Here is a 25,307-nt window from a genome sequence, read left to right on the forward strand (position 1 = left end):
TGGCATAAAATGGGAAAACACAATGCACAAAAGCCATACAATAACCTATAAACCAAGCAAAATAAAATAGCAGCAAAACTTCAGCAGCAAAACAACAAACCACCGATAGGCAGGAAATCATCCTCATCCATCAAATGCCTGAGAGCAGAGAGATGAAGTTTTGTTGTTGTTGTTTAGTCGTTCAGTCGTGTCCGACTCTTCGTGACCCCATGGACCAGAGCACGCCAGGCACTCCTGTCTTCCACTGCCACCCGCAGTTTGGTCAGATTCATGTTTGTAGCTTCGAGAACACTATCCAACCATCTTGTCCTCTGTCATCCCCTTCTCCTTGTGCCCTCCATCTTTCCCAACATCAGGGTCTTTTCCAGTGAGTCTTCTCTTCTCATGAGGTGGCCAAAGTATTGGAGCCTCAGCTTCACGATCTGTCCTTCCAGTGAGCACTCAGGGCTGATTTCCTTAAGAATGGATGCATTTGATCTTCTTGCAGTCCATGGGACTCTCAAGAGTTTCCTCCCACCACTGAAAGAGTGTTAATGATGGTGTCAGGTGTACCTCACTGGGAAGAACATTCCACAAGGATGAGCTGTAACTAAAAAGACCTTCTCCCTTGTTTCAAGCCTCTGAATCTCCCTCAGAGGTGGAACTTGGAAGTACTCCTCCGCTGAAGATGGAAGGGTCTGAGTAGGTTCATATTCAGAGAGGTGCTCTGAAAGCTGTTGAGATCAAGAAAGTAGAGAAGGCATATTTGCTCTATATAGTTTCAGGAGTTTAAACAATGTGAAAGAGAAGGAACCATACCTCAGTGCAGGGGTCAGCAAACATTTTCTTTTCTTCCCAAGTGAATTTTTATTGTTTTCCTTACATATTCTTTTCCAACAAATTGTAATAACACCATACATTCCCTTTGACTCTGCTGAGTCGCGACCCCCCCCCCAACTGGTATATTTATCCTCTTTCCATCGCACACATCATTCTCATATTAGTACTATTATACATTGGAGGTATTATGTCAATCCTGCTAGTGTCTTGACCTCTTTACAATTCTTCTTTAAATATTCAATAAATTTACTCCAGTTATTTTGGTATCTTTGATCTCCCTGGTCCCGGATCCTCCCTGACAGTTTGGCAAGTTCTGCATATTCTGTCAACTTCGCCTGCCACTCCTGAATAGTTGGTATATCTTGTACTTTCCATCTTTGGGCCAGAAGGGTTCTCGCAGCAGCTGTAGCATCCATGAACAAATTTTGATCTTCCATTTTAATTTCTGTTCCTATTAAGCCTAATAGACACGCTTCCGGTCTTTTGGGGAAAGTATATCTAAATATTTTTTTGAGTTCATTATAAATTGATTCCCAATTTTTTTTTACCTTATCACAGGTCCACCACATATGGAAATAGTCCCCATCTGCCTTTTTACATTTCCAACATTTCCTTTCTTTTTTCCTATACATTTTAGCTAATTTTACTGGCGTCAAATGCCATCTATACATCATTTTTAGCAAGTTTTCCTTTAGAGTCATGCATCCTGTAAATCTCGAACCCTCCTTCCATAATCTTTTCCACGCATCCAATTCAATGTTATGCCCAATATCAATTGCACATTTTATCATTGATTCCTTTACTTCTTCGTCTTTTGTATACCATTCTAGCAATAAACTATACATTCTTGATAAAATTTTATCTTTACAGTCTATTAACTTGATTTGGAATTTCGATTTTTTATCTTCGAACCCATTTCTCTTTTTATCTTCCTTTAATAAGTCACTGATCTGGTGGTATTGCAGCCACCCTGTTAACATCTTTTCAATTTGGTCATATGGTTTGAGCTTTATCCCTTGGTCTGTTTTCCTAGTAATATCCTCATATGTTACTCTTTCCCCTTCCATGTTTACTTTTTTTGTTGTCAACACCTCAACTGGTGATATCCACCTCGGTGTCTTTCTTTCCAGGAGGTTTTTATTCCAATCCCATACTTCATATAAAGATTTCCTAATCACATGGTTTAGAAAACCTTTATGTACCTTTACTTTGTTGTACCATAGGTATGAATGCCAACCGTATCTATTGTTGTGGCCCTCTAGATCTAATAGGTCAGTGTTTTCTAAAGTCAGCCAATCTTTTAACCATACCAAGCACGAAGCTTCATAATATAAAGTCAGGTCTGGTAAATCAAAACCTCCTCTCTCTTTCTTATCTACTAGTATCTTCATTTTTATCCTTGGCCTTTTCCCCTGCCAGACAAATTTTGCTTTTTTTTTTTTGCCAATCCTAAAATTGTCTTATCCCTTTTACCACTGGTATTGCTTGAAATAGAAATAACAATCTAGGTAGTATATTCATTTTTATCACAGAGATTCTGCCTAATAATGACAATTTTAGTCTGCTCCATATATCCATATCTTTCTTAATTTCTTTCCATACCACCTCATAGTTGTCCTTGTACAGGTTTATATTTTTTGTTGTCATCCAAATTCCTAAATATTTTATTTTTTTAGCTATCGCAATTCCTGAGTCTACTTGTAATTCTTCCATCTCTTCTTTCTTCAGATTTTTTGCTAGCATTTTCGTCTTGTTTTTGTTGAGTTTAAACCCTGATACCTTCCCAAACTCTTCCATTCTTTTTATTGCCTCTTTCACACTTTGTCTTGGTTCTTCCAACATTAAGACTAGATCATCTGCGAAGGCTCTTAATTTAAATTCTTTTCGTCCCACCTTAATGCCTCTGACTTCTGATGATTCTCTTAGCTTCTTGTTCAAGACCTCTAGGAGTGTAATAAATAGCAAGGGAGACAAAGGACATCCCTGCCTAGTACCTTTAGTTATCTCAAAGTTATCTGATATGTTGTTATTAATTATTAACTTTGCTTTTTGGTCCGAATAGATCATGTCAATACCTCTCAAAAAAAATTCACCAATTCCTAATACTGTTAAGTTTTCTTTCATGAAATGCCAAGAAACATTGTCAAATGCTTTTTCCGCGTCTATAAACATTAGTACTGCCTGTTTCTCATTTCTGACTTCAAGGTATTCAATTATATTTATCAGGTTTCTTACGTTGTCCCTTAGTTGCCTCCCCGGCAGAAAGCCTGTTTGGTCTTTGTGTATCTCCTTATTTAACACCATTTTTAGTCTATTCGCTAGTATATCCGCAAATAGCTTATAGTCGTTATTCAATAACGAAATTGGTCTGAAATTTTTTACATCTAATATATCCACATCTTTCTTCGGGATCAGTGTAATATAGGCTTCTTTCCAGGTGTTTGGCATCCTTCCTTCTCTTAAGACTTTATTCATTACTTCACTTAGAACAGGTGTCAGGTATTGCGATAGTGTTTTATAATACTTTGCTGAGATACCATCCGGTCCTGGAGCCTTCCCTATTTCATTTTTTTCATTGCCTTCGTGACCTCTTGTTCTGTTATCTCCTGGTTAAGCATTCTTTTTTCTTCTTCTGAGATTTGATGCAATTTATGGTCATGGATATACTTTTCTATTCTCTTATTGTCTTCTTTATCTTTCCAATAAAGATCTCTATAGAATCTCTGAAATACTTGCCTAATTTCTTTTGGGTCCTCAATCATTTTATCCCCATCTTTTATTTTACAAATTGTGTTCTGTTTTTGTCTTGCTTTTATTTGTCACGCCAAGAATCTCCCAACTTTGTTGGCCGACTCAAAATTTTTTTGTCTCATGGCTTTTATTTTCCATTCGATCTCCTGTCCTGTCAGCAAACATTTTCAGCAGGGGGCCAATCCACTGTCCCTCAGACCTTGTGGGGGGCCAGACTATATTTTGGGGGAAAAATATGAATGAATTCCTATGCCCCACAAATAACCCGGAGATGCATTTTAAATAAAAGGACACATTCTCCTCATGTAAAAACTTGCTGATTCCTGGATCGTCCGTGGGCTGAAATGAGAAGGCAGTTGGGCTGGATCCAGCCCCCAGGCCTTAGTTTGCCTACCCATGCCTCAGTGGATAGTAGTTCAGCTCACTGGTTCAGCATGCAGAAGATGTATCAGGTTCAACCCCTGACTTGTTTTCGAATAGCAGACATTGGAAAGACCATTGCCTGAAGCCCTGGAGAACTGTTGCCAGAGCAGATGGAGAGTTGACTGTATCAGCATCCATGTCACTTCCAGCTCTCTGATTCCTTCCAAATCTATGATTCTGTAGACCAGGGATAACCTATGTGGTGACCTCCAGATGTTGTTGGAAAACAACACCTCTCATCCCTGCCCATTGGCCATCCTGCCTGAGCCTGATGAGAACTGGAAACGAACATCTGAAAGGTTCAACTTCTAGGCTGCCTGTGCTAGAGACATCAAAATGGAGCTACATGAACACATAGTCTGTCAATCTCCCATGGTCTGCTGATTTGTCTTCCCCCAGTTGTCAGTGGCACTCATCTATACCTGTGCCTGAATCTTAGTCTTTTCAATTTCATTTGGTACTTCCTCAGTTGACCAATGAGGTACTGTAAGGAAGAGACATCAGTGGTGGTCCTTACCAAGGTACTGGGGCCCCAGCATGCCCAAGGATGCCAGGTTCTGGAGAGACATGCCCTTTAGGTTTCCATCTCTTTTCTATTCCATGATGGGCGCTACCTTCAGAATCACTTGCAAAACCTTCACCATTAGCTGGTATGGATTCTCTATTTTCAGGTTGTGTCTAGGCATGATACTGCTAGGTTCTTGAATTAGGAGCATTGCCGGCATATTAGGTTCAGAAGAAATAAAAGATTTAGTCCATCTGCTTGTTTCATCTCTCCCTCGCAATCTCTTCTTTGTTATACTCTCGGTTTCACAGTCCATCAGGTTCCAGTGAGTTAAACCCAGATTCTTGCAGTGTGCCCTCTTGCCCTCTTCCACCTCCAAAAACAGCTTCCCTTTACTTGCAGCCTAAGGAAAAGCTGAGCAATTTGGTGTGAGAGACAATTACCTTGGCTGTTTGAAAAGTTCTCCCTAACCTTTTGTCACAAGTTGAGTAACCTCAGCCTTTCACCCACTGCTGCTTTCTGCATTTGCTTCTGCCAGGGGACCTCATTAATTGTATTGAACAATGCATGCTAACAGGCAGTAATGCTTTCTCTTTCTTCCAGAAGCTTGTTTGCTAAACAGCAATTGAAATGTCTCTTTTAAGTATATTTAATGCCTATCAAAAGTGCCACATTGATTGTCTTGTGAGAGCTGTTAATTCACATGGGACCTGATTCCGTTAGTTCCTAGACTGGCAAAAGCTCTATGAAGTGAAGTGAATGGGTGGGTGGGTGCATGTGATTCTCAAGCAAATGGTTATTAGCCAATGTTACTTCTACCCAGAATAGACCTACTGATATTAATGCACATGATTAACTTAGTTCCATTAATTTTAACGGGTCCACTCTAAAAAGGACTAGCATTGGACACAATCCAAAGTCTCCAACTTGCTCACATGTTATGAAATGAGCAAGAGCATGCTTACTCTATTACATATGGTAGGAGTTGATATCAAAGAACCTTGTGACATCATATGGACTAGCAAACTTATTGTGACATAACCTTTCATGGTCTGGAGTCCACAGGGGAATCTAGACCATGAAAGCTTGTGGTATAATAAAACTGTTAGAGCAGCATCCAAACAAATAAAATGCTAATTGGTCAGAGGAATAACTTCATGAGCAATATATTACAACCCTTATATTACAACCCTTATTATCACCCATCTGTCAATACCTCACAGGCCAATGGATGCTCTCTTCTGTGGAGAAAGGATGGGGAAAGTATTTGTATCTTTACTATATTTCCTATGTATACATGCAGTGTTCGAAACTCCCATTGTTCTAGATACATTCTACAACACGGAATTTCATTAGCATGAGCATTTTCTGAGCTCTGGGTACACTGCTGTGCCTAAGATTTCTGAATAAACTGCAAAGTGGAAGGAAAGGGGGACCTTTTACTGCCTCCCCACTTCCAGCTACTCTCTGAAGACTGGAGAAGAGACCCTCTTAAGAATATTAGGGGGGTAGGCAGGGGAAGGACTAGACCATGTGAAAAATGAACATAATATTTTAGCTGCAGTTCATTCATTTTCAGCTTTGTTTCCTTGTTATTAAATAAAACTTGCCTAGACATTCCGTTGTTGCGCCCATTTAGCTCCTAGCTTTCCTATCTCAGTTTCTACATGTATCTATCACTGCACCATTTTATTTGACTATTTCTCATGATTATCAAGGCAGAGGTGAAGGAAGGACAGGCAGGAATAAAAAGGAGGGGACTCAAGTCTATAGTAAATGTCTTGTTATTTATTACATTTATTAGATGCATTCTCTCACTGCAGGGAACTCAAGGCATCTTTACAAAAACTAAAACTAAATAAAACTGATCCAATCATTAAAGCCGGGGTGGAGGTGGGGTTGAAAAGAGACCCCACCACTCCCCAAAATTTAATAAAGGTAAAGGGACCCCTGACCATTAGGTCCAGTCGTGACCAACTCTGGGGTTGCGGTGCTCATCTCGCTTTACTGGCCAAGGGAGCCGGCGTACAGCTTCCGGGTCATGTGGCCAGCATGACTAAGCCCTTTCTGGTGAACCAGAGCAGTGCACAGAAACACTGTTTACCTTCCCGCCAGAGCGGTACCTATTTATCTACTTGCAGTTTGATGTGCTTTCGAACTGCTAGGTTGGCAGGACCAAAATTTAATACTCAACTGTTAAATCCTGTTTTAAGTAGACCTCTGTTGAGGAGCACAATTTCCTCTTGGATGTTGTATACGGGGGGTGGGTTGCCTGCTCTAAAATTCACCTCCATCACTGCAGTGTTTAATGAATCCAAAGAGACAAATCCCAACTTTAAATTTCACTACAGTCACAGCTGTAAAAACTTAAAGTCCCTTACTTGACACATTTCCATTGATCTCAGAGAAATTCTCAGGAGAAAATTGGTTCTGGATTAAGGCCCTGGAATTAAAATGAGCACTTGGTGGGTACTGAAGAGCTCTCTATGTGACAGACAGCTGAGAAAGTGGTCTACATATGCCAACACCCAAATCTCTCTCCCCCCCCAACCATCAATAATTATTTCCAGACTCTCTTCCTATGCGGATAGGTTGAGGAGCTGCAACGGGCATTCATCTGTCTCAAGAGACAACTGAATGTGCCTCCCGGGGTGAAACAATGGAGAACTACAGTACCTGCTGTTGCTGCAAAGACCAGTAACTCATAACTGCTGCCTCTCATGTTGTTTTTGCTGCATTTAGCAGTCCCAAAGTGCAAGCCAGGGCAAAGTGTATGGAGGTCCTGGGTTGTCCAGAAGACAAGACCCCCTCTCAGTCTCACTGATCTGGTCCAAAGAAAAGCAGAGCAATGCATTTGGCACCAGCTTGGCTGCAGGAAAGATTCTTACAAGGCGCTATTCAACCATCTTATGGACTCCACTCTGGATTTCTATAGGGTTTACTCCTTCTCCCAAAGATGTCCTGCAAGGCAGTGGGTACAGATTTTTTCCTTCAGGTTTACTCCCGAAGGCTTTACATGAATGAGTATAGCTGCAAGGCAGTAGAGGTTTAGGTTCATGATATTCCTTCTTCTAAGTGGGCAACCTTCCCAAGTTGATGAGTCTCATCTACCCATCCCATCCCTCTACCGCACATCCAGAAACCACCTTCTTGACCATTAGACCCACTATTAGTCTCATCTACTCAGTCTGCCAGGGCCTGTCTTCACATGCAGGGCAAGTCCCTAACTCACCAAGGATTTGAGAACCCATCAGCTACCCTCACCTGGTTTAGGCAGCCGGTCTAAGCCATTTCCCAGGGTGTGGTCACTGTCGCATGCTGACAGCTCCCAGGAATCACAGCTCTCACCTGAAGCTGTAGTAGAGATAATAGAATTCAGTTACTGAAAAGCCATCTACTTCCTCTGCCACTAACCCAGTGCTTTATTATCTACTTAAGGATTTTCCATGACATGATTGCTTTCTTCACTTATTTCTATTTTACTTTATTGTTATTCATTTTATTTATATCACACCCTTTTATCCAAGGAGCTCAAGGTCACATACACAGCTCTCTCTTCTCTTCTCTTCTCTTCTCTTCTCTTCTCTTCTCTTCTCTTCTCTCCTCTCCTCTCCTCTCCTCTCCTCTCCTCTTCTCTTTTTAATCTTCCAAATGGCCTTGTGAAGTAGGCTTTGTTTGAGAGACAGTGGCTGACCCAAGGTCAACTAATGAGCTTCATGGCAAAGTGGGGATTTGAACTCACATCTCCCAGATCTCATTTGGAGGGTGGGCAGGGAAGCAACAACAACCCCAAACCTTTCAGTGCAATAGAAACTGATGGCTGCAATCTTTAACTCACCTACCTGGGAGTAAGCCCCACTGAATTCCATAGGACTTACGTCTAAGAGAAATGATCAGGGTTAGAACAGTACAGCCAAACCTTCTCACTGAAAGGCTACCTTACGTTTAAAAAAATCAGGCAAGGAAGGTTTATGTGAGGTGCCAGTGGCTTGATTTGAATTAATTTTAAAATTTTATAATGAATGATTTTAGAGTGTTGTTTGTGTTGTACTTTTGTACTGTTTTATTGTTGTTAGTCGCCCTGAGCCCGGCTTCGGCTGGGTAGGGCGGGATATAAATAAAAATTATTATTATTATTATTATTATTATTATTATTATTAGTATTAGTATTACATGCAACACCCCCTGTATCTGCCATCTAAAATGCTCTGCTAAAGAAAGACCCTTGATATTGATTGGATAAACAGGTCCTTCTTGTTGCTCCTGGCAAGGAAGAGTACAAGCTATCAGGCTCTTAACTGTACCACCTACCAGCAGATGTTGCTGTAATATTTTGAATGATTGAAAGGCATCAAATAAATAAAAGACCCTGGAGGATTCATTCAAGATATTTTCTGGTATTTAATGAATGCGTTTCCAGCAAAATGCTTTGTAAAAGCATTAGTATTGTGACTAGGGTGGGGAAATGCCCACAGATGTTTATGCATACTAGAAAGATATCCATCCTATATATCAGGAATGGGCAACCTGTGGCCCTGCAGATGTTGCTTGAGGACAAAGCTCATCATCTATGACTACGGGCCATGCTGGCTGGGGTTGAAGGGAGTTTGAGTCCCACAATATCTGGAGGGCTGCAAGTTGTCCACCCTCATTATATACTAATAAACTCATTTTCAGAATATGAGTCCTTATACAAACAAAACGGCACCACATATACAGGAGGGAAGGATCAGCAAGCCCAGGGTACCAAAAGTTGCAGAAAGGTACAGACCCAACAGCAATGCTGAAAAAAAGTGAATTCCATGCTAATAATAATAATAATAATAATAATAATAATAATAATAATTTATTACTTATACGCCGCCTATTTGGCTGGGTTTACAACATCTGGGTGGCTTCCAACAGGAGATTAAAAATACATCAAAACATCAGTCATTAAAAAACTTCCATAAACAGGGCTGCCTTCAGATGTCTTCTGAACATCAGGTAGTTGTTTATCTCTTTGACATCTGGTGGGAGGGCATTCAACAGGGCGGGTGCCACTACCGAGAAGGCCCTCTGCCTGGTTCCCTGTAACCTCACTTCTCACAGTGAGGGAACCACCAGAAGGCCCTCGGAGTTGGACCTCCGTGTCCGGGCTGAACGATGGAGGTGGAGACACTCCTTTGGGTATACTAAAGGTAAAGGTACCCCTGCCCGTATGGGCCAGTCTTGACAGACTCTAGGGTTGTGCGCCCATCTCACTCAAAGAGGCCGGGGGCCAGCGCTGTCCGAAGACACTTCCAGGTCACGTGGCCAGTGTGACATCGCTGCTCTGGCAAGCCAGAGCCACACACAGAAACGCCGTTTACCTTCCCGCTAGTAAGCGGTCCCTATTTATCTACTTGCACCCGAGAGTGCTTTCGAACTGCTAGGTTGGCAGGCGCTGGGACCGAACAACGGGAGCGCACCCCGCCGCGGGGATTCGAACCGCCAACCTTTTGATCAGCAAGCCCTAGGCGCTGAGGCTTTAACCCACAGCGCCACCCGCGTCCCCTTGGGTATACTGGGCTGAGGCCATTTAGGGCTTTTAGGGCTAGAGATCATTAGAAAAGAAATCCAAAATGAAACTGCCAGTATCTTAATGCTGTTATACAAACTGATGGTGTCACACACTTGGAGGACTGTGTAACAACAGTTCTGGTCAGCTCAGATCAAAAAGGATATTGTAGAATTGGAAAAGGTTCAGGAAAGGGTGACAAAAATGATCAATGGAATGAATCCTGTTGGAGGAACGATGACAGCGTTTGAGACTTTACCATTACAAGAACAGGCAAGTAAGAGGGGCCAGATAAATGTATAAAAAATTGTGCATGGTATGGAAAAAAGGGACAGAGAAAAGTTTTTCTCCCTCTCTTATAACACTTCAACTCAGGAACATCCAATGAAGTTAAATGATGGGAGATTCAAGAAAGACCAAAAATAGGATTACTACTCCACACTGAGCTTAGTTAAACTACGGAAATTGCTCTCCCAAGAGGTATTGATTGCCACCAACTTGGATGACTTTAAAAGAGCGTTAGACAAAATCATGGTGGATAGCGCTATCAATGGCTGTTAGCTAGGAGCCAGCAATCAGGGCTGAATAATAAGACAGCAATCCTAACCCCAATTACATGGGAGAAAGCCCCACTGATTTCAATGAGACTTGCTTTTGAGCAGATATGGTTAGGATTGCAGCCTTCGAAAGAATCAACGGACAAGCAAGGTAATGGAGCAAGCCAGATACTAGGCTCAAAGGATACTGGCATTCTTGAAATTCAAGCAATGCTTAACTGTTAGAAGACGCCTTCTCATAATCCTTCATGTCTAGCTGAGTCAATTAGCTCTGAGACTTAGGGTTCTAAAGCTCCTAGCTTGGACTGCTATAGTTCCTACCACCCTCTTAAAACAGCCTGAAATAAGATAGGGAGAAAAGAGGATTGTGAAAGAAGGCAAAAGATGACCAGTGGTATGACCATTGCAATTCACCCCAAAGCGATTATGTATTTTTACATTCTTTTTCAAGTAAAATAACACAAAGTCCAGTGTCACCAGGAATTTGCCACTAATTAATATATATCGTACCATTCAGTTCATCTGGCAAGATGCCAGATGCCACCTAGTGCTTTGAAATTTAATATTCTATTATCATCAAGTTTCATGTATGAAAGCCTATATAGAATGGATGAAAGCCTACATAGAATGGCTTCAGCTATTATTTATTTATTTATATATTGCTTGTTGCTTTATCTTGCCCAAAGCAGCCCAAAGTGACTTACAACCACCATAGTAGACCACCATAAGGCAATGGAAATCTTACATTCCTTGTCCCAGGTGACCAATAAGCGTATAGTGCATGGGTAGGGAAACTAAGGCCTGGGGGCCAGATCCGGCCCAATTGCCTTATAAATCCAGCCCATGGACTGTCCGGAAATCAGCATGTTTTTACATGATTAAAATGTGTCCTTTTATTTAAAATGCATCTCTGGGTTATTTGTGGGGCCTGCCTGGTGTTTTTACATGAGTAGAATGTGTGCTTTTATTAAAGATGCATCTCTGGGTTATTTGTGGGGCATAGGAATTCGTTCACCCCCCCAAAAAAAAATATAGTCTGGCCCCCACAAGGTCTGAGGGACAGTGGATCGGCCCCCTGCTGAAAAAGTTTGCTGACTCCTGTGGCAAGAAGAGAGAAGTGGGATGGGCCAGTTGTTGATGGACTGGTGCTAGATCAGGGCATTGTAGCTCTTCACAAAGCATATTTGGCAAGCAGCTGCTTTTGGGGGGTAATATGGAGCAGCCTTAGTAGCTGTGCTGCCTGCTTTAGAAGTCTGCTTGATTCTAATACATACTAACTGCACAGTTGTAAACAAACAAAAGCTAAAATAGCATAAGTCTCCAGTGTGCTCTCTCATCCAAATTCCACTGGCACTGCTCCAAGATTTCTCACTGCTCAGGGAAGCAGTGAGAAATCTTGAATAGATGCAGTTGTTTACTCTCATGTCAAACAAGAATTTCACAAGTTGGCATTTGTGTCATAACTGCAGCCCCCCCTCCCCCAAAGCACCCAATCATTACCTTAGCAGCTTGCCAGAAGTAGCCAACTCCATCGGCATAGAGAGCAGTCATGGATGACACCTGGAGGGCACCATGTTGCCTATCGCTGAGCCAAGCAGTGCATACTCCCCCCTCCCAACTCGCTTCAAGTAACTCTTTTTCTTATATTGTAAGCATTGCTTTTATTCTAGTTCTGTGTCAATAAAAATGCACAGGGTGTATTCATTGCCTATTTAAAATATTTGTATACCATTTTTTTTTGGGTGAACCTCATGAAGCACTTTACTTAAGAATACTAAAACTGTAAGTAGGAACGTGTGGTGTAGTGGTTAGAGTGTCAGACCAGGACCTGGAAGATCAGGGTTTGAATCCCCTCTTGGCCCGCAGAGCTCACTGGGTGACCTTGACTCAATCAATACCTCTCAGCCTATCCTAGTTCACAGGGTTGTTGCAAGGATAAAATGGAGAGGAAAGAGCCATGTGTGCCACATTGAGCTCTTGGAAGAAAGGTGGGGTATAAATGCTAATAATAATAATAATAATAATAATAATGTGATTATATAGCAAGGACAAATCTGCCCCGCCCCCAGATCAAGTAAAACAATAGAAATACTTAATTAACTGGCCAATCATGTCAGTTCTGCCCCCCCCCCAAAAAAAAATCCTGGCTATGCCCATGATAGTGGTCAAACCTAACAAATGCATATTCTTGCTATTTAGCAGGAGAAAGGGCTAACACCGCAGAGCTGTATTACTCACTGGCAGAGACTTCTCCCTCCCTAACCCCAGCTGCGGGGAGGGAGGAAGACACCTTGTGCATGTTCAGAGGCACTGTGTTCCGACTTCACAACTTTTGAAGTAGTGATTTTTAAAAGGGGGCCTCCTCACCAGTGAATCGAAGAGCTGGCCTCGCTTCACCCTCTTCCCTCAATGGCTTTGCTCCCTTCCAAACCCAGCGCTTTGGAAGAAACTTCCCAACCAACCACCTACCCGAGAAAGGCATTTTCAAGCAAGACGCTCTAGCTGAAGCGAACAGTGAGCCTGCTCAGCTCAGCCTCCCCTCCTGTGCTGGGATAGGTGTCCCAGACGGGCTTCCTCGGCTGGTGGAAGACGAGCGAGTGAAGCGAACAGGCAGCTCGATTATGTGAATGTAGATGAGTTTTTCATCTCCTCGGTCCTCGCCCTCCCTTTCTCTCTCTCTCTCCCCCCCCCCCCAACCAAGAAAGCACGTGACTTCGCACCGGCGCTCTGCGAGAGGGAGAAACGATGCAATTGCGAAACGCACACACACACAAGGAAGGAGGCTGCGATCAAGTGCGACGCCTTTTCTCTTGCTCCAACGTTCCCTCCTAACATCCTTTTTCTCTCTGGATGTATGTCTCGCTTCTTTCTTGCTGCACGAGCCGGGCTGGCCTTGTGAGGAGGGCTGCTTGGAAAGCCTGGATCGCGCGCGCGCCCGCCCGCTTGGTCGTGTCCTTTACTGTCTGTACGACCCCCCTCCATCTCCATCCCTATCCCCTGCCCCCATCGCGAGAGCCTCCCTGCAACCTCCCTTCCAGAGCCGCGAAGAAGGGTCCTCTCTTTGCCCGCAAAGCCGCCGCCAGAGAGTAGATAGGAAGGTGACTTGAGTCCTACCAGCTGCTGCTTGCAAGAGGAGGAAGCGGAGAGCGCCGTGGTGCTGAAAGGACAGCTCCTTCTTCAGCATCGCCTTGGCTCTAGACATCCGCCGGTCTCTCTCCTCCCTGCCTCTTTCTAATCAAGGATAGGGGAGAAAGAGGGTAGGGCGGGGGACTTGCCCAGACCTCCCTCCCTCCCTCAGCTCTCCCCCCCACCTTCTGCAGGCAGGTGCTTCTGCCTTAGATGCTGCTGCAGCTCCGAGGGCACCGGCGACCATGCCTTGATGCCAGCCACCCTCCGCAGCGGTGTCCATGGCGGTGGCAAGGAAAATAAAAACTTTGTTGACTGTGAATATTTTGGTCTTTGTGGGGATCATCCTCTTCTCGGTCTACTGCAGGATCCAGGATCGTTCCCAGGAGTTGGTGCAGATTGTCAGGAGCGCCGACCGGCGGATGAGGAGCCGGAATACCAAGGTGGGAGCCCTCCTAGACAGAGAGTCCATCCTGCAGCGGCTGGACCACCTGGAGGAAGTTGTGTACAACCAGCTCAATGGTAAGCCGGCAGGAGGATGAGCACAAGTGTCTGGGGGTGGTGGGAGGGTTCATAAAGGGCTTTGGGGGTGGATTTAAAAGTACAACCTGATACTCAGCTAGCTCTCTGTGTGTGTTTGTGTGTTTTTATCATGCAATGGTTAGACCACGTGGAGTTTTCTAAGGCTTGGACAAATCACATGATGCCCCTGTTGAACAGGTCAGTGGAATACCCACAAGCCTCACAGGTACAGGAGGTGTGTTTAAGATAGAGGAGTTGCTGGAAAAGGGGACAATATAGGATATTTTGATTCAAGCATCTTCTGAGTACTGCCTCTTGAATGTAAAGCTAGGGTAACTCTGGGGCTCTGCTTAGGCAGCTAGGGTAACTCTGGGGCTATAGAACTTGAGCACGAAGTGGGCATATATCACATACTCATAGTTTAGGGTCCTTTGTTCTTCTTTATACCTAATAGCAGCCATGATTTATTGCATTTATTGAAGGGTCTAACAATGTCGATAGATAATGGCCAATAATTTTACAATCTCTGTAAGTTTCAAGTAGATCTGCATTTTGTGTAGGCCAATGGTGAGACAAGTGGATTTCTTTATTTTCATAAAAACTGCTTGTTTGCTTGCTTTTTTTTTTAACCACTTCAAACAAACCTCAGAGAATCATAGAATTGTGGAGTTGGAAGGTACCCCAATGGTCATCTAGTCCAACCTCCTGCAATGCAGGAATCACTGCTAAAGAATCCCAGACAGATGATGGCAAACCAACCTCTATTTATGGACTCTTCTTCACTGGAGGTTTTTAACTTTCTGAAACAGCCTGTTTCACTGTGGAGCAGCTCTTGCTTTCAGAAAGTTACTTCTAATGTTTAGTTGGAATCTCCTTTCTTGTAATTTCAAAGCAGTTCGAAACAAAGTGGTTTACAAAAAGTCTGTGTTCAAGACTCACTTGTGCCACATAATCATAGTTTGCTACTGCAGTACATGAACTGCTATTCCTCATCTGTAAAAATGGGATTGCGTGTCCCCACCTGCATGCATATCACTTGAATTCTTATCACATGTTTATGCAACACTTAGGACTGGTTCAGACATGCATCACTTCATCTCACCATGCTCAGGCAGTGAATTATAAACTGACTGTGGGAGTGACAGCCATGGTAGTACCAAAAATTATGGTGGGCAGTGTAAGGCATGATGGGGAACATGGAGAACCTCCAGATGTTGGTAGGCTACAACTTCCATAACCCCTGACAATTGAACATGCTAATGGGGGATGATGGCATTTGGAGTTCTGCAACATCTGGAAGGTCACTTGTTCTCCAACCCTAATGCAAGGGATGATGCCGTGGACCCAGCCCACAGCCCATTGGGAAAGAGAGGCTTCACTCCCCCAGTTATGGGGATGTGCTCCCATGGAACTGGAAGGTTCCACAAAGAGTTGTAGTCTAGTTGTTGCCATAACATGTGGGTGGCCTCACATCACCAGAGAGCTAAGAAGCTCCATATGGTTGGTTGACTCTAAGGGTGCATGTAAGAGTAGGGATGTGGTTGATTAAGGAGAAATATTAGGGGGCTCTGTTTGGGGTACAGAAGCAGACCCAAGAGGGAGGCAGAGGAGGATCCCAGTCTGGTTCAAGCCACTTTTCTCAGTCCAAGGCAAACTTTGAAGTGCTTGGTGGTTGCTATCCTAACTGCATACTGACTTCACTGGGCAGTGTGATACAAATGTTCCGTCTGTGGCTATTGACCTGTGCTGACTCATTCACATAATCAAATTATGTATTGGTTCCACAAGATGTGAAGAAATACCAGTCATGAAAGGCTCACAGATGATGGTGTAAACCATCTCTCTTGTAATCAAAGCCAACATGAAAGTTCTGGCTATGCTGTTTGATCTCTGATGTCCAGTGATGGCTCACCTCTTGATAGAAGTCACCTCTTGATACTGGAGTCACTTATTGTGATGAACATCAGCAGGCATGAGCCAGCCATACTGACCTCTCTATTGGCACTGCAAACACAGTACACATTGTAAAGCACTTTGCAAGATTAAAAATGTGATAGAAAATATAGTAGCAGTAAAAGGTTGCATTGTTATGTTGAAGGTGGATGTTTAACATCCTTTGTACTCTTCTTTGAGTGCCATTTCTGTATCACTTCTGCTACCATTGTTCCTAGTCCTCATGAAGGGCAGAGACCAATTTTATTTTATGAAAGTATACAACAGCTTTTTATTAATCCTACTTGCTGTCCCCCCAAGTTTGGGTTTGTTTTTGGTTTTTTTAAAAAAAGATCTCATTAGTTGTAGAGATGAGAAAATGTTTATTTATGGGTTAGAAACAAGATGACTAATAAAACCTGTTTATGTTACACCCCATCTTCCCTGTCCCTGATGCCTCACAAGTGCATTCTGATTTTACAGATATTCATAAGCAGCTAAATATGAACCCCTAAGGGAGTTACAGCATACAGTAATGAAATTTTGCAACAATTTGGGAGGAAGGAATGTGTTAGATGTAATGTTTTGCCTCAACTCATGTTTAGCGACCAATAAAGCTACATAGGGGACACATGCTGGCCACATGACCCGGAAGCTGTCTGCAGACAAATGCCGGCTCCCTCGGCCCATAGAGCGAGATGAGCGCAGCAACCCCAGAGTCAGTCACGACTGGACCTAATGGTCAGGGGTCCCTTTACCTTTACCTTTTAAAGCTGCATAGATAAGATTAAGGGCACATTTGTCATATGCAGAAAGTTGATTTCCAGTGCAATACTAAATGGAGTTGGGCAGGGTATGTGTTTCAAAGATCACCCATCTCTTCAAGAATCCTGCATGCTTATGGTGGGTGGCAGACTTATCACATTTTCCCTACATGGGGGTACTCTTCCCCCACCCTTAGTTTCAATGGGGAGAAACTTTGCAGCAGATGCTGGCTGGCATAGAGGGAAAGCCTGATCCTCAATGAACGAAAGTGCGGTTTTCATTCTTCTGTGGGCCTAATACCAGCTACCACTAGTGAAACAACTACCAGTGGTAGCACTATGCCTGTGGAACTTAATAACAGACATGCAGTACCCCTGCTGAAGCACTTCTTCAGTGGAAGAGAGGCACCTCTGCTCAGACCTAAATCCCTCCAGCTGCTGGATCTGTGGGATAGGATTTCTCTGGCCAACAGGTGTCATTTCAACTTTCAAAAGCAATGAAAGTGAAATGGTTAAAATCAATGGTTATATTTCTGACGTTTTTGCATAACGCAGTGCTTTGCTTGCTGGTATATTTCACAGTGAAGTTGCACTGTGACGCCTTTGCATGAGGAGGCTGTGCAACAAAGTTTGTTGAAACTTTGGTGATTTTTTAAAGACATGGATCAGGCCCTCCAGTGCGTGAAGAGGGTACTCATGGAATGATCCATTACTGCTGGTGGTTTCTCTTTTTCTAAGACCCAAAATGAGAACTTTGCAAATAATATTTGGAGGAGGAAGGTGTCCACTCTCTAGGTCAAGACGTAGAATATGGATGGGAATTCTGTGGCCCTCTAGATGTTACTGGACCGATTTGTCCCAGCCTGCTTGGTCAATGATCACTGATGAATGTCTGAAGGGCCACAGGTCCCCCAGCCCTGATGTAGAACATCTAAGTGAAATATTTGTCCATGCTTAGGTGCTCAGAACACTAAGGCACACAGATTTCAATATCTGTAATTATAAATGTGTGGATGAAGAAGGAAGGACTCCCATCAGGTATTAGATAGGCAACCTATGGGATGCTACCTGGGGATTCAGGTTGTGTGTGTGCCAACACACTGCTTTGGTAAAAGACAGGAACTGCTATTGCACCGGACTGCTTACATGAAGCAACTAGAGTAAGTCAGGTGGTACTCATTAAGCCCATCATTGGGTTAGTATTGCTAATAAGGATACTTGGCTCTTGCTGCCCATGAGTTATCTTTGCTTTCCTTTGCTTGCTTCCCACTCAACAAGAACCAGTTGTAACAAGAGGGCAAATGTGGAAAACCCCTTTAAGAAGAACCGTTGACCATAGCACCTTATCTAGCTCCACATACCCTAATTTGTAGCAGCTGGAGGAAAATATTCAGATGTATGCAAGGATCTCTGTGCACCTACTCACACACTTAACATATCTATACCATGCCTTTCATGGAATAATAGCATTAAAAGCTACCTCAAAGGTAATCTAATCCAATACCATGCCAATACAGGAAATCCATGGCTGTAGCATCCCAATTAAAATGTTCACAGCTGGCTACATGAGAGAGAGAGGGAGAGAGAGAGAGGGAGAGGGAGAGAGAGAGATTGTAATAACGATGCAGGACAATAACTACACACAGAGACCATTCTCCATCTGTACAGAAACACACACACACACACCCCTGAGTAAGATGGGAGCCCAAGATGAAGCATCCCAGCTCCAGTGACAAAGAGTCAAGGGAACAAGTGACGAGAGGGAAAGTACCACCTATTTAATTAATTAATTAATTAATTAATGCATCAGTTTAAACTGTGAGGAGACCATAATTAAGGGCATTGTATGCTGGAAGCTAAATCCTGTAAAAACTCAGAGATTAATCCTAGAGGTATTAAGCCTGTAGAAACTTCGTTTCCAGCAGGGAATCTTGATGAGCTACAATAAACCTAGATAAAATCCCAATTTTTATAGAGAGGGTAAAAAAAAGAAAAGAAAAAGAAACCCACTGTCATGCAGTGCAGACGCAGCTAATGGGAGATTCAGATTAGAATTAAAAAGGTAGACTTAAGCTTTTGTGCAAAGCTCAATATAGCCTTCAGTTTCAGCTTAGATGCTATCCTTTTGTTTATATGATTTATAAATGCCCTTTGTTCAAGTGACAGGGTGGCTTAAAACAAAGTATGGAATAATAGAATCATAGAATTGTAGGGTTGAAAGAGACTCTGAGCGTCATCTAGTCCAACCCCCTGCAATGCAGGAATCTCAGCTTACCACTTTACTGAAATCAAGATACAGTATGTCCACAGCATTCCTCCGATCCACCAAACTTGTAACCTCTATCAAATGAAGAAATGAGATTTTTCTAGCATGACTTGTTTTTGAGATACTAGTGCTGGGTCTTAGTAAACATCCTTTTCTAAGTCCTCACAGACCGTTGAATTATCTGTTCTAGGACCTTTTCTGGTATCAACATCAAGCTTTCCTGTCAGTAGTTACCTGTGACTTCTTTTCCTTCTTTTTGAAGGTGGGAACAACATTTGTCTGCCTCCAGTCCATAGGGACCTCACATGATCTCCAGTTGTTCTCAAAGATTATAGACAGAGGCTCTGAGATTACACCTGCAAGCTCCTTTAGTACCTTTGAGTGCAGCTGCTCTTCAGGCCCTGGAGATTTGGATTCATTTAAAGTAACTAGCTGTTCCTATCTTTTTGTATCTTGGGCTTCAGCTCCCTCCTTGTATCATTTATTCTGTTATTACCAGGTTGGGCACTGCTAGACAGAAATACAAAGATTGAATAGAATAAAAAAAAAAAAAAAATTGCCAATAGCAGAATCACTCAGGACACTCCTTCCAGACACCTGTTTCCCTAAAATGTGTCTCAACCAGCTGTCTAGAATTATAGAGAAGTGAAGCCAGACCCACTGCAATAGGGGTGTGTCAAGGCAGAAGTTGGGCGCAGGTCAGAAGTAACTCACAAGGTGTCAATGAAATGAACAGAAGAGCTCAGGCCTAGTGAGCACAGCAACTCTTCCCAGTAGGTCCTACCGCCCCCCCCCCATGAGGCAATTGTGAGGACTGAAGGCTCCCACTTTCTAAGTTTCCTCCTCCCCAGGATCCTTCCCAAGCAGGGTTGCCATATGTCCAGGAATTTTCCCAGACATGTCCTTTTCAGGGAGATGATTAGCTAGCTGGCTAGACAGACAGACAGACAGACAGACAGACAGACAAATACCATATTTTTCTGTGTACAATACTAAGTTTTTTTCCTTTAAAAAATGTCAAAAATTTGGGGGCATCTTATACACGGATACATCTCCCCCCATTTTCTTAAATCTGAGTCCCCCAAAATAGTGGACGTCTTATACATGGGGGCGTCTTATAGACGGAAAAAGATGGTGTGGGTGGGTGGGTGGGTGTAGTGTGGGTGGCTGGCTGTGGTTCAGGCTCTGGCATACCCTCCAACATTTCTCTGATTAAAAAAGGGACACCCCATTCCATAATGATATTTTTACTATTTACACCCCACACATCTTACTGGGTTGCCCCAGCCATATAAAAACATAAATCATTAAACATTAAAAAAAACTTCCCTATACAGGATTGCCTTCAGACAGCTTGGGGGTCAGATAACACCATACCTCCCAACATTTCTCCAATAAAATTAGGGACGTCCTAAGGAAAAGCGGGACATTCTGGGATCAAATCAGAAACTGGGATGGCTTCTCTAATTCAGGGATGTCCCTAGAAAACAGGCATTTGGAGGGTCTGCTCTGGCTCTGGCAACCTGGGCTCTGGCGTGGGGCTCAGGCTTGGTGGCAGCGGAGGGGCTATCGGGTGATTGTCCTAAAAAAACCTCATCTACTTTTTGTGTCCGGATTTTTACCTCTTGAAATATGGCAACCCTATTCCCAAGTAACCTGAGACTTCTTTGCCTTATCTGTCTTTGCTCTACCCCACCCTCTTCATACCTATGCAAGTTCTGAGAGATAGTGGGGAGAGGAACTGGTCACATCAGGAGGAGGAAACTCCACTCATTGTCATCCCACCACCAATCCCCTGGCTCCAAGCCTTTTTCCCTTGCGGAGTACCCCAGCTGGCTCCTTCCACACTCCTCTGCATCTAGCCAGTCCATGACAGCATGCAACTGAGTTAAATGAGTTAAATGCACATTTAAATATGAATTTACCCACTCTGCACTTTCTGAAACAACATACAAATCAAAACTCACCTATCCCTCACAATGTGCACTTCTGTGAATTTTGCAGTGTGTTTCTCCAGCTAAGTAATGTGTACAGAAAAATGCACATACTAAGGTCAAGTGTTTGTGAAAATGCATATATTGGTGAAACTAACTTCAACATATTTAGGGAAAATGCTTGGCCAAAAAAATGCATAGATTAGGCAAAATTGCATACCAGCATAAGTATATTGGGAGAAATTTGCACTAAAATGCTGATTGATATTTATAAAAATATTTTCTCTGTGTGTGTACACACACACACGGACTGTGGAGGCAAAGCATTAACCATTGTGGCTAGTTGCCATCAATTGCCTTCCCCATAAATTTGTCAAATCTTCTTTTAAAGCCACCTAGGTTGGTTGCCCTCACTGCCTCCTTCAGGAGAGTTTTGTAGTTGTGAGAAGTACTTCCTTTTATATGTCCCTGGTTTTTCCAACATTCAGCTTCATTGGGCATCCATGACTTTTAGCATTGAGAGAAAAAGAAAAGCTTTTCACCATGCCTTGCCTATTATGCACTTCTATCATGTCCCTCTTCACTCTCTTTTTCTATAAACTGAAAAGCCCCAAATGCTGGAACCTTTCCTCATAGGAGAATGTTTCCATCCCTTGATCATTTTAGTTGCCCTTTTCTGAATCTTTTCTGAACTCAACAAAATATCTTTTTCGAGCTGAGGAAACCAAAACTGTACACAGTATTCCAAATGCGGCCATATCCTAGTTTTGTATAATGGCATTTTGATACTGGCAGTTTTATTTTAAGTTCTTCCATATGCTCCCTAGCATAGAATTTGTCTTTTCAAGTGCTGCCACACAATTGGTTGACATCTTCATCATGCTATCTACTATGACCCCAAGGTCTCATTCCTGGGCAGCCCACACTCTAGACTTGGCGCCCAAAGTATTCCACTCTTTTTGCTTAGCTCTGTGTGCAATGAGTGCGAAATTATGGCCAAAGTAAGCAAACATTCCTGTCCTCCCTAACACTGTACATATGGGATTAAGCAGACAGATTTTGGATTATTATAATGCCTAATTATGCACCTGTGAAATTTGTCACACTGCTGATGGAAGCATTCACCTCTATTCCATTATTACTTATCCCTGCCAAGAACAAAGGTTTGCTTTTGACCAGCAAGGACCCCGTGTCATTTAATCAAGATGTGATTTGCATTCCTTGGAAATAAGACTGCAATCCTAAAGTGGGGTGGGTGGGATTAACCACAAAGGTGGTCAAGGGCCTTATAACCTGCCGCTGACAAGGTGGAAAGTGAATTAGCCTTTGCACTGAATCAAACTTCTCCCCCATAACCATCTTGAGTGACAAACATACACCCAACAAGATGACTCTTGATGCAATGTCCTATAGCCTCCCCAGAAACAGATTAGGATGGATATTTAAAAAGAAAGTATTATGTACTGAGCTGACGAGGATATTTCAGAAAGGCTCCCCACACACAGTGGAAACCTAAAGGATGTTTACTCAGAAGTAAATCCTAGAGAGTTCATCTGTAATGAGGACCTTTAGATTTGTTGGCTTAATTGACTAGATTTTCCTCACCAGGGTTTTGCATTTAACTGCATAGATAATAATTCAACAGAGGGTGGGGTTTTTTGGTGGCGGCGGCAGCAGCGGTGGGGGTGGGGAGGTTGAATATCTCCAACTCATGCATAATCCTTTTATGCCAAAAGCAATTGAAAGGGTCAGCCAGCAATTTTACTGTAATTGCTTCTCCCCCACTCCCCCCTTTTCACCTCTTCCAGTAATACACAACAATCAATACGCCATGTAATTAGATTTCATTCAATCTGGAAAAGATGAAGAGAGTTTTCATATTCTTGTTATGCACCCACTCCTCACGCCTTCCTGCCGATGGCTTTCTTATTAGACCTTTTTGGCCTATTAGGGGCAGCAGGAGGAAAAGAATAACTTTTTTTAAAAAAAAAAATTCCGGCAGATTATCGCTCTTGCACATCATAATAATTTGATTGTGCTCTCTTTGGGAGGATTAAATACAGATGCATTTTTTGGGGCTTGATGGATGAATCGTAAGTGTGCTGCATAGAGGGAAGGAAGAAGATGCTACATTCCAAGCAAGGCCACTGGGGGCGTCCTTCACAGGCCTCATTTAGCTGTAAGAAGAAAAAGAGGGGAACTTTAATAAGAAGAGCAGAAGGTTCTGGGTTAAATTCCTGGCATCTCTTAATAAAATGAGTTCAGCTAGCAGGGCTAGGACCCTGTGAACAACCCAGTGTGGTGCTCAGTGCAGAATGTAGTGGATTAGGCTCAGGGGTCAAATGTGGCCCTTGAGGCCTCTCTGCCTGGCCCTTGGAATTCTCCCCAGGCCAAATCCCGTTTCTCCAGGCCACAACCCTCACAGTCTGCTCTGCACCCTCCTTGAGTATTTTTGCTTGTTTGGAATGTGTCCTGGAACACTGATAAAGCCTTTTGCTTGCCTAGATGAAGGGTGTGTGTGTGTGTGTGTGTGTAAACAAGCCTACTGTGCAAAGGTAAAAATTGATTGCTCTGCTCACAATTGCCTCTAGCAGTGCCCACCACTGGCACGTGAACCACAAAAAGCCGCCCAGGAGGGAATCAGAAAAAGGTCCCCAAACTCTGGACTAGGTGAACTATGGGTCTGGGACTCATGGACCTCCAAAGCTCCTTTCAGATGGCAATTGGAGTAAACTGTACTGAGCTAGATGAACTATTAGTTTGGCAAAAACTTTGAAGGGTTTGCTCTAAGCAAGACTAGCACTGTATGCTAGTTGACTTCACTGTAACTTGGCTTTAATCATTATCACGTAAAAATATGTACATCAGAGCATCTCATTGGCTACAGAGTATCAAGCTATGTCAGAGTGAGGGCAACACATGGCACTCAATGGAAAGTACCATGGCCATCACAAATAATCTGCTCTGCCCCCTAACTTTATATCCTGCTAACACAACGAATGTCTTTCAGATGTCCGCTTCAACCATTTGCAAAAAAATATATTGCAAATTGGACATTACCCATCACTAGCAATTTTAGGATTCAGGCAGGCAATGTGCTTAACTTGGCCATTGGCCTCCCTTTCTTCCGGTCAGAACGGCTTAAGATAGGGGTCATCAAACTTTTTCAGCAGGGGGCTGGTCCGCTGTCCCTCAGACCTTGTGGGGGGCTGGACTATATTTTTTTTTGGGGGGGGGGGATGAACAAATTCCTATGCCCCACAAATAACCCAGAGATGCATTTTAAATAAAAGGGCACATTCTACTCATGTAAAAACATGCTGATTCCCGAACCATCTGTGGGCCCGATTTAGAAGGCGATTGGGCTGGAGCATAAAAGCCACTCTGATGCCTCAAGCCACTAGCCCATTTTTTCCACAGTAGCCAACCAGATGCCTATGTGAAGCTCGCAAGCAGAACCCGAGGTCAACAACAATCTCTCCACTTGCATTTCCCAGCAGCTGGTATTCAGAGGCATGCTGCATTTTTAAGGTGCACCCTTTCCTAAGCCAGGAACTGAAATCTGAAATTGCCATAATATTCTATATCAGAGGCACAAAGAGGGAAACAGGCACCCCCAATATTAATGCCATGTGCATCAGATTCGTTTTTTGAAAAATGAGACAGAGAAGAGCGGCACTAAAAGCAGGAGAGACGTGTTCCTTGATAAGCATTCCTTTGAAATGCAGGAGAGCTAAACCTTATGCGCAGAAGAGACGGTTCCATCCTGACTGCTGGCTTTGCATTAAGGAGGAACCTGTCACTGCTATGTATTTTGCCTCAATATGCAATAGCATCCCTGTAGCAAAGGGAGACTCACAAGTAACACTTCATTTGTTTGCTGGGACGTACTACTGAATTGATGGGATGTGTGTGGCACTGTGGGTTAAACCACAGAGCCTAGGGCTTGCCGATCAGAAGGTCGGCGGTTCGAAACCCCACAACAGGGTGAGCTCCCGTTGTTTGGTCTCAGGTCTTGCCCACCTAGCAGTTCGAAGGCACACAGTGCAAGTAGATAAATAGGTACTGCTCCGGCGGGAAGGTAAACGGTGTTTCCGTGCGCTGCTCTGGTTCACCAGAAGCAGCTTAGTTATCCTGGCCACATGACCTGGAAGCTGTACACCAACTCC

General features: G+C 43.3%; 1 protein-coding gene and 1 long non-coding RNA gene across 3 annotated transcripts in view; one reads left to right on the forward strand and one right to left on the reverse strand.

The window, feature by feature from the left end:
- LOC310666907 overlaps positions 1 to 13,273 on the reverse strand; it is a 31,097-nt gene extending 17,824 nt beyond the window's left edge. Inside the window, exons 1-3 of one of the 2 annotated variants that reach the window (XR_014506090.1) lie at positions 13,064 to 13,223; positions 7,731 to 7,852; positions 7,369 to 7,459 (exon numbers count right to left, since the gene is read on the reverse strand). This is a non-coding gene — a long non-coding RNA (uncharacterized lncRNA). Of the gene's footprint in view, positions 1 to 7,368; positions 7,460 to 7,730; positions 7,853 to 13,063 lie in introns of those variants that run through there. The other variant, XR_014506089.1, reaches the window with a different exon arrangement.
- An 85-nt stretch (positions 13,274 to 13,358) lies between these two features.
- GALNT9 (polypeptide N-acetylgalactosaminyltransferase 9) overlaps positions 13,359 to 25,307 on the forward strand; it is a 197,367-nt gene continuing 185,418 nt past the window's right edge. Inside the window, exon 1 of the mRNA XM_083418303.1 lies at positions 13,359 to 14,242. Coding sequence (XP_083274429.1) covers positions 14,002 to 14,242 — 241 coding nt within the window. The 5' untranslated portion in view covers positions 13,359 to 14,001. The remainder of the gene's footprint in view (positions 14,243 to 25,307) is intronic.

This window comes from Podarcis tiliguerta (assembly GCF_965153285.1).
Source record: "Podarcis tiliguerta genome assembly, chromosome: 16".
NCBI lineage: Eukaryota > Metazoa > Chordata > Lepidosauria > Squamata > Lacertidae > Podarcis > Podarcis tiliguerta.